This window comes from Colobus angolensis, unplaced genomic scaffold (assembly GCF_000951035.1).
Source record: "Colobus angolensis palliatus isolate OR3802 unplaced genomic scaffold, Cang.pa_1.0 Scaffold226, whole genome shotgun sequence".
In the NCBI taxonomy this organism is placed as follows: Eukaryota; Metazoa; Chordata; class Mammalia; order Primates; family Cercopithecidae; genus Colobus; species Colobus angolensis.
The window spans coordinates 4,758,177-4,768,159 of record NW_012115444.1 but is presented as its reverse complement, the minus strand read 5'-3'; the positions used below and the strand labels follow the sequence as shown (position 1 = coordinate 4,768,159).

The window sequence follows — 9,983 nt, the reverse complement described above, 5'->3', positions numbered from 1 at the left end:
GTAAAGTGTCTTAAAACATTATGGCATTTTCCTTGCGATTTTTTTTAAGCTCATCAGCTATTGTTAGTGCTAATGCATTTTATGTGTGGCCCAGGGCGATTCTTCTTCCTCCAATGTGGCCCAGGGAACCTAAAAGATTCGACGTTCCCACTGTAAAGTATTGGATAGACTGGATATTGGGCCTTCAGCCAGGTCCATAGGCCTAGATGGACTCCCCTCTGTATGATGTGAATGTTTGCAAGTAACTGTAGAATATTTTTTAGTTCTTATGATGCTAAATTGGTTTTCCCCTCAATAGGAATGGCAAATTCAGGTAACATTTATGTAGATTAACTTGTGCCAGTCACAGTGCCAATTGCTTTAAAAATATTGTCTTATTTAATTCACATGCCACCTTATGAGAGAAATTGGTAAGAGTCAGAGGGGTTCAGTGACTCCTTAAGGTCACACAGGGTCTACACTAGCAAGTGAGAGCCCATCCTCTTGAATACTACATCACATGTGCTGGCTTTGGGCTAAATCTAGAAAGCACTATACACATGTAATAGTACCAGGAGTTCCAGATGAACTTTTTTTTGTTGAGACGGAATTGTGCTCTGTTGCCTGGCCAGGCTGGAGTGCAGTGGCATGATCTTTGCTGGCTGCAACCTCTGCCTCCTGGGTTCAAGCAATTCTCCTACCTCAGCCTCCCAAGTAGCTGGGATTACAGGCACATGCTACCATGCTCAGCTAATTTTTGTATTTTTAGTAGAGACAGGGTTTCACCATGTTGGCCTGGCTGGTCTCGAACTCCTGAGCTCAGGTGATCTGCCCACTTTGGCCTCCCAAAGTGCTAGGATTACAGGCGTTAGCCACTGTGACTGGCCATGAATTTCTTATTTAATCCTCACAACGGCACTATAATTTTGAAAATAGGTATTGCAGTATTCTCATTTTACATAGAAAGGAAATGAGGCCAGGTGTAGTGACTCATGCCTGTAATCCCAGCACTTTAGGAGGCCAAGGCAAGAGAAGCATTTGAGGCCAGGAGTCCAAGACCAGCCTGGGCAACATAGAGAAACCCCATATCTAAAAAAAGACTGAAAAATTAACCAGGTATGGTAGCCCACATCTGTGGTCTCAGCTACTTGGGATGCTGAAGTGGGAGAATCGCTTGAGCTCAGGAGGCTGAGGCTGCAGTGACCCATGATTGCATCATTGCATTCCAGCCTGGGCAACACAGCAAGACCCTGTCTCCAAAAATAAATAAATAAATAAAAAGAGACTCAGGTCACCTAACTACTAACAGTAAAAGTCAGTTATGAGGTATCATCCTACATTTTCCAATTAATTTTAAGTCTGGTATATTCTTTCATTACTCTAAATTTTCAAGAATACATTTTGTTTCTAGAAGCTTTTGCTATTTGAGTGATTTAATCTTTTATATTTTAATCACATCACTAAATGTGATTTTTAAAAGAGCAAATATTTCAGTTCAATAAATGAAATTATAACTTCCCTAATTTTTAAAGCAATTATCTACAGAAAGACATTAGACATAGAAAAACAGTTTTAAAGATTCAACTATTTTCAGAAGGAAATAGTCATATAAATGTATTTTTGTTTGATAAGTATAATTTCATCTAGAATTATAATCAATTATCTAAGAATTTCTCTTTTCTCTGCATCTCTAATTAATATCATTTTATTAATAAAATGATTCAGATTTTCCATTCATTTATGAATTGCTTTTATCCAACAGATTTTTCATTTCTGAAGATACTTACACTGTTATCAAAAGAAGTTTATCATGGAGAGAGAAATGTACAATAATAATTGAATTCCACTTAGAATGATATAGGAAAACCTAGTTATCCAGAAATAATTCACTGTATCTGACATACATAAAAGATGATCTGGAGGGAGGCAATGGGAAATGAACCAATTGTAATTCATTAAACCAGATCTTAATTATTGTATATAGGTTTTATGCTTCTTTCTAATTCCTGTAAGTAGAAAAGAAGCTATACTAAACAAATTACAAGTTCGTGTTTATAGTGTTTTCCTAACATTTTAAATTACTTTCCTTTCACCTTATTAGTAATTTTGGTATTTAGGGTAGAGCACTTACACCCCAGTGGGAAAGAGCAGCTGTGTAATCCAGAAATACCTGGTCCAGCAATCAGCCTATGTTCTCATAACTTCTTTTAATCTCCACCTCCTCCCTTCCAAATCAACTCCGTTACAAGTGTAATGTTGACTGATGACTTCAGAGAGAGAGACAGAGATTTGGTTGGTGGGGTCCACACCGAGCAGCACAATTCCCCCAGATCCCACGTTCAGGCTCCCGTCTGACATTCACCTCCCCCAAGCGGCCAGTCCAGCCTGGCTTTAGTGTTTTTCTACTCTCCACCTCCAGCATCCTCGGTTTTATGTCCACATACCCATGGCTTTTCCGCAAACATAGGACAATCTGGCCAGTCCACTTACCTGACTCCACCTTCCAGGGGAAGGGTGAATAGTGTGTGGGGGGGTTATAAATAATATTTTATCTGTCACAAGTAACACTGAGCATAACGGAACCAAACGAGAAAAGAAAATGGAAGTTTATGTTTTTATTACAGACACTTTAAAAGTTAAGTCTAAGGTGTTCTTTTTCAACTGGACAAATGCCACAGAAGACAGTTTCGGGTGTTTGTTTCCGTTGGTGTGTAGCTGTGAGAGAATAGACGAGAATCACTGAGCTGTTTACTTCTGGTAGTGGTGGCCAGGTTGTGTCACTCTGTGCATTTTCATCCGGCTCTCACCAGCACCACGGGGCAGACATTTGAGAAACAGCTTACGTGAGTGTGGAAAAGAAAAAAAAAAAACTTGATGTTTTACATAAAAATCCATATTTCTGACTTCCATTGAAAATCTTCAGACCCCGATTTACACATGGAAACAATTGGCTAAAGCCTGGTGTTGATTGACTCCATTCATTTACATTTTCAGCTCTGAGTTCAGTTCTGCTGTCTAGTAACTGAACCTCCCATCTAAGTCTTCCATTCCTCACCAGCTGTCAAACATCTTTTTTTTGCAGTTTTCATGCTTTTATTCTAAGATTGTAGAAAAAAGAAAAACCAAACCCTTTTCATTTTAAAGAAAGATTTTAAAGTACATTGTGAACTTTTTTCTTTTTTTAATCCTAAAATGGAAACATAAACTCTACAGACAATTTTGTAGCATTATAGTAATTTACAAATGTTTGGGCAGGGTCAGCTGCTATTCCTGAGACAGAGTCTCACTCTGTCACCCGTGCTGGAGTGCTGTGGCACCATCCCAGTTCACTGCAACCTCTGCCGCCCAGGTTCAAGCCATCCTCCCACCTCAGCTCCCCAAGTAGCTGGGACCACAGGCATGTGCCACCGTGCCTGGCTAATTTTTGAATTTTTTTGAAGAGACAGGGTTTCACCATGTTGCCCTGGCTGGACTCTAACTCATGGGCTCAAGTGATCCACCCACCTTGGCCTCCCAAAGTGCTGGGATTACAGACTTGAGCCACCATGTCCAGCCAGCTGCTATTCTTTTGCATAAAATGTATTAATTTATTAAGAAGAAACAAGAGTTTTACCATTTATCCTCACAAATACTTAACAAAGTAAATTTTGGCACGTTAAAAACATCTTAGATTATCTTATTCTGTAAACATCTATCAAATTAATATTTAAGACTTCTCTGGATTTTATTTCAGCACTACATATGTCCTTAGAGGACAGCATAAAATGGCTTGGAGAAGTTATGGCTGAAATAGGACCAACACATTCGCAAAAAAGTGAGGACTGGAATATCTTTGATGTAAAAGAAGCCAATGCTATCATTGATTACTTAAAAATCAGGTATGGATTATTTTCAGTAACATTTATTTTTCATTTCACATCTTCTGGAAAATGTCTGTTAAGTAAAAAGTAATTCAGTTTTTGGCAAATTCAGATATTTACAGAATTTATGCTGTAATTAGCCCAACCAATAATTAGGTAATTAAATCTTCTTTAAATTAGGTGTTCAAATCTTTCATCTAATAACTAAAAGTCAGAACAGTGAACAGTTTGGCTAACTTTGCATTCCCAGAAAAAAAGGTTTGTGTGTGATAAATATAATTTCATCTAGAATTAAAATAAATTAAGACTTTCATTTTTCTTTGCATCTCTAATTAATACTTATTAATAGAATGATTCATATTAATCAGATGCAATTACAATAGACTCTGTATTTTAGGTAGTTGATCTTTCCAACTACCTGATTCTACATTTTGAAGAGCAACATTCATTGCTATTTAAATATTTATTTTGAATGCTTTACATTAGAAATTGAAGAGATTTATGAATATACTTCCTCAGATTTATTATATCCCCTGAAATATCTTGTAATATTGACCAATTAAACTCATTAAGTCTTTCTTACTGCTTAGAAAATGATGGAAGGAAAGTATTTTTATTACAGTGATTCTTCATTGGTGAACTAAGAATCTGTCTTTTTATATAATCTGTCACAAGGTCTCCAGCAGAGTCATGCATCTCTCTAAAGGGACATTTTTAGAGTTTGCAAATATTCAAACAAGAGTGGGTTAAAATCTTTTGTCAAGCTGAAAGCTTCTGCATAATATTTTTGTTCCTCTTATACTATATACTCCAGTGTTTTTCAACTTTAAAATTTAAAATGCTAAAATAAGAGTGCTGACTGATATCCTAGACATGCTCATGATTTGCTTGGCAAGGATTCTAGCTGAAATCTAGAAAGCTTTTTAAATACTAGCGTGTTTAATATGATAAAGTTTATATATTGGTTTCTGGCATGAATTAATAATGTCATATGATATAATATGGTTTTTACATAATAGCATTTGATATAATGTGGTTTCTTAATATTAAAACATAGCTCCTAAGGGGTATCTCTCAGTAAAAGCTGGAGTGGTTTTCATATCAATTAAAGTAAGGCAAGGTCCTTATGTTGGGGGAGATGGCAATCCAGAATTGGAGGAGAGCCTATTCCTCAAGGTCTTTCTACCCATCAGGGTTTGAGAATCACTGGGCAAGAGGAATTCTACTTTGCACATTGTGTTAGCATCCTTCTTTTCCTTCTCTATTTGAACAGTCCCAGTTTCTCTTGCAGAACACGTTTTTACAACTGAGCTAGCCCAGGAGGTTTCTAATGGGCACAGGGACTGATAGTTAACCAGGGCCACAAAACCCATGCCATAATGACCCCTTCTAGAAGGTAAAGGGTGGCAGCTCTTTTCCCCTTCATCTTGTCTCTCTGGGCAAATGTTCATTGACATATTTCTTGACATTGTCCTTCAGAAAACAATTAAGTTAAGAGAGGATGTCCATGTTCGTCACCTTTAGATCCTAACCAGGGTAATTTCACATATTATAAATCCATAATATTACTACTTCACTAAAAATAAAACGAAAAGTAGTATTTAAGAAATTAGTCAAAGTAAATCACAACAATTGTTGATGCTGTTAAGTCTTCATATTGTTATTTCAAAGAAATTATGCAATTTAAATATCCCTATTACAGAACTATAAAATGTCAGTTAGTAGGATATCTGGAATTGATTCTGAAGTTGGGTAAAAGAAAATATGCTTTTCTACAACACTTGTTGAGGATCCCTCAAAAGTCCACAAATGAGAGTTTAGGGGGAACTGGGAGGAGGGGCAGCATCAAGAAGAATAACTAATAGATGCTGGGCGTAATACCTAAGTGATAGGTTGATCTCTGCCTCAAACCACCATGGCACCCATTTAAATCTACACATCCTGCACATATACCCTCACAGTGAAAAGTTGAAGGAAAAAAACAGTTTAATAACAACGAAATCATATATTTTTCATTTTGATTACTACAAAGCAATTTTATAAATATGAAGATAACCCAGTTATCAAAAGTTAAAGTGTTTGAATTTAGCCCGACACTAAGTTTACCCAACCACTAAAAGCCCCAGTCAATTTAGGTAGAGCAGTTTTTAGAACATGACCTATAGCACATGAAACTTAACTGACAATAAAATGGAAATTTCATCTGATGACCTTAACACACTCTGTCATGTGTCTGTGATTTGAAAAAAACTAATACCAAATTTCCTCCCCTACATGACTGTAAGTACTGGCAAGTCTAGCTGTACAAATCTAGTTTTACATTTGTACAATGTATTGTATAATGTATACAAATATAAATACTTCTGCAGCTTTTTAGTATAAAACATCATTTACATATATATGGCCCAAGTACACATCTGTCATTGTGGATTCTACCTATTTATGGGAATTAGGCGATAGTAATCTCAGGTGTACACTCAATATAAGAGGCATGTACCCAAAATAAGAAAATCAACCCTGCCGCTCTGTAAACCACAGGGTATTGCACTTCCAGGCATCGAGCCAGACATCTTGAATTATTTTCACTTCATCTCTCTTCAATTTAGAACTAAGACTAAATGTTTGACAAAATAATCTAGGATGTTGTGTCAGTCAGAAGAGGAAGAAAATGCATTATCGCAGTTGAAGTGTCACTTTGTTCCCATGCAGCACTACCTAATCGCTCCTGGTAAATCTGGACAAGTCCTGGCCTTGCCCCCAAGTCTGCACCTTTGACCACCACATCAAAATCACGCATTTTATTTTCAGTGTTAAGAAGTGAATTTCCTTCTTGGCATGGGACAACCTAATTCCTATATGCAATGAAAAGAATAGGCTGAAAGATTATGAAATTTCAGGAAGGAAGATCTATGAACTAAATTCTTTGTGTGACACAAGATAGAGAAAGGGAAATTTTATGCTGGTTCATTGAGAGGAAGCCAAGCTGTTTCCAAAATACTCTATAGTCTTTAATTTTTCTACTTAAAATCGGTTGTTGCCAGTGTAATATTTTAGACCTTAAGGCTTTCTCTAGATAACCAGTGTAAGTTAGGGAGAGTTTGAATTTATTTTGCGTCACTGAATTATCAAACTTCACTAATCTTGATGTATTTTTCTAGCCAACAAATCAAAGTAATGTCAAAAGCTAAGTTACTTTTCTGAATATTGATGAGTAATTTGAATGTACAAGAGGTTTTTTCCCCAAAAAATACCATGACAGAGTCTGCACACCCATCACTTTTTAATGGATTGTGTTACTAGTGAGATCAACTGCTAATATAACTCAGAGAGACTCAGCTGCCTGAGGATTTCTTCATTGATTTCAAATGAATTGAAACTTTGATCCATTACAACATCCAGGAGAAGCCATTATTATACATGCTCTGTAGCTACATTTTGCAAATGTTAATTTCTCAGTTATATTAAAATCAATTTCCTTAAATAGCAAAAGGCACCAGAGTGAAAGAGAAACCACTAAGACAATTTTTTGTTCTTGAGCATTTTGCTATATTATGAGTCTATTAATTTTCTCAACCAGCAGGAAGAGAACTAGAAAAATTCAAATATTATCGCAAACAGGATATTAGAAGTCAGCCCTTCAGTAAATTTTTAACTCTTAATAATGCATTGCTCCTTAAACTTACTAGAATACTTATTTTAAGGACCTCCTATCCTTTGGTTCTTTATAGGGTTTTGTATGCTGACCACCTAGTCTTTAGGGTAAGAACTGAAGAAATGATCTTTTTTTTTTCTGTCACCTAGGCTGGAGTGTAGTGGCACGATCTTGGCTCACTGCAAGCTCTGCCTCCTGGGTTCAGGCCACTCTCCCACCTCAGCCTCCCAAGTAGCTGGGACTACAGGCGCCCGCCACCATGCCCGGCCAATTTTTTGTATTTTTAGTAGAGATGGGGTTTCACGGTGTCAGCCAGGATGGTCTCAATCTCCTAACCTTGTGATCTGCCTGCCTTGGCCTCCCAAAGTGCAGGGATTACAGGCATGAAGGAATTATCTTTCTTAAATTAATGTTTCCCTTTCATGTGTGGCCAAATATTCTGCAAAAAACTCAGACATTTTCTAAACGGATTTTAATTCATGTGCCCTCATTTTTCAGGTATTATTAGAGATGAATTTAACATTGAAACAGTTTGAGAATGTGAGAAGTAACTGATATAGAGGTAGATTATATAATTCAGTGCTATTTGTACCAGAGGAAAAGGACTCCTGTTTGCAGCAAAACATAGCAAATAATGTGAAGTTTCATGTTATTTAGGAATGGTGCATTATTTGCTTTTAAGCTAGGAAAGGTCAAGATGCCATCCAATTTGTCCCTTATTTCTAACTTACCCACTCATTACAGATGGGTTTACTGATATTATTCTAGGTATTGTGTTATATTGTCATCTCCTTAAAAACTGAAGCTCTTAATTTCTTAGCATTCCCAGACAATTTCTTTTGGAATAAGGGAAGGTGCTAACTCTATTTTGGTGTTTGATAGCATTAGCTTGGTCAATATGAAGTTTCCTTTAATAAATGTTTTTACATATTGTGGGTTTTTTTCCTGAAATCAACGTATCAGAGTGCACATTTATTTTATATTTCAGCTTATTTCAACACTACAAGCTATATGAGTTTATGTTCTTCTCTGCCAGGGAAGAAATTGTGATAGGAACTGAGGTAAGTAATTTATCTAGATGGAACCAATTAAGCAGAATCACTTAATGCATGCTGATCAGCATCTGGATCTTTAACTGCTTAAAGCAACTTCTTGTCAAGATTATTCAAGTGTTAATATAACCAACTCGTAGTTTGCAAAAAGAATAATTGTATAAAGAGATCTTTGGATTAGGAAAATAAGCTGTCTTTTGGCATTGAAAGCATTGTGAATCATTTATACTTTGTGTATTTATGGATTATTTGACAAAGTTCAATTGGATAAGGTACATATGTCTTCATAAAAATAAAATCAGAAAAACTGATAAACTAGTAATTTGCAAAAAGAATAATTATATAAAGTAAATGTAATAACTCAGTGAAATCCCTTCTATTTTCGCTTTTTTTCATTCTACTCATTCTTTAAGACCTAATTTAAGTCCCACTTCCTCAGTGAATCAAACCTACATTAATTGTATCATAATCTCAAACAAAAGGTTCAGACAAACTCTGTAATCAATCCTATTATTGCGTGCTAACTGATCTCTTATTGCTGAGTTTGGGCTACTGTCGCATCAATAAGCATATCAATATTCACTGTGTTATATGGTTTCCTAATTGTTTCCTGTGGGTTGATATAGTCAGTACAACTCAACAGTAATTTTCCTGAAGACAAGGATATCTGCTGCTTTTCTGCTACAGCATATAGTACAATGTTGGATACAGTAACCCTTCAATTAATACTACATAAACAATTCAGTGCCTAGGACAGCAGTTCTACAATGAAAGGCCTATCTGGAGACACTTTCAAACAGGCTTACTTATAATCATATATTTGTAATTCCTAGAAATGAATCCTGAGTAGGAAAACATTTTTTTTTACTTTGTTTTGTTTTATTTTATTTTTTATTATACTTTAAGTTCTGGGATACATGGGCAGAACGTGCAGGTTTGTTAAATAGCTATACACGTGCCATAGTGGTTTGCTGCACCCATCAACCCGTCATCTACATTAGGTATTTCTCCTGATACTATCCCTCCCTTTACTCGCCACTCCCCGACAGGCCCTGGTGTGTGATGTTCCCCTCCCTGTGTCCATGTGTTCTCATTGTTCAACTCCCACTTATGAGTGAGAACATGCAGTGTTTGGTTTTCTGTTCCTGTGTTAGTTGGCTGAGAATGATGGTTTCCAGCTTCATCCATGTCCCTGCAAAGGACATGAACTCATCCTTTTTTTATGGCTACATAGTATTCTATGGTGTATATGTGCCACATTTTCTTTATCCAATCTGTCATTGATGGGCATTTCAGTTGGTTTCAAATATTTACTACTGTGAATACTCCTGCAATAAACACACATGTGCATGTGTCTTTATAGTAGCATGATTTATAATCCTTTGGGTATATACCCAGTAATGGGATTGCTGGGTCAAATAGTATTTCTGGTTCTAGATC

General features: G+C 36.3%; 1 protein-coding gene across 2 annotated transcripts in view; it reads left to right on the top strand.

The window, feature by feature from the left end:
* Window positions 1–9,983, top strand: part of LOC105513259 (chromosome unknown open reading frame, human C10orf107) — a 108,282-nt gene that overhangs the window by 21,806 nt on the left and 76,493 nt on the right. For both annotated transcript variants that reach the window (XM_011944106.1, XM_011944107.1), the window contains 2 exons: window positions 3,713–3,857; window positions 8,480–8,552. In XM_011944106.1, coding sequence (XP_011799496.1) covers window positions 3,713–3,857; window positions 8,480–8,552 — 218 coding nt within the window. The remainder of the gene's footprint in view (window positions 1–3,712; window positions 3,858–8,479; window positions 8,553–9,983) is intronic.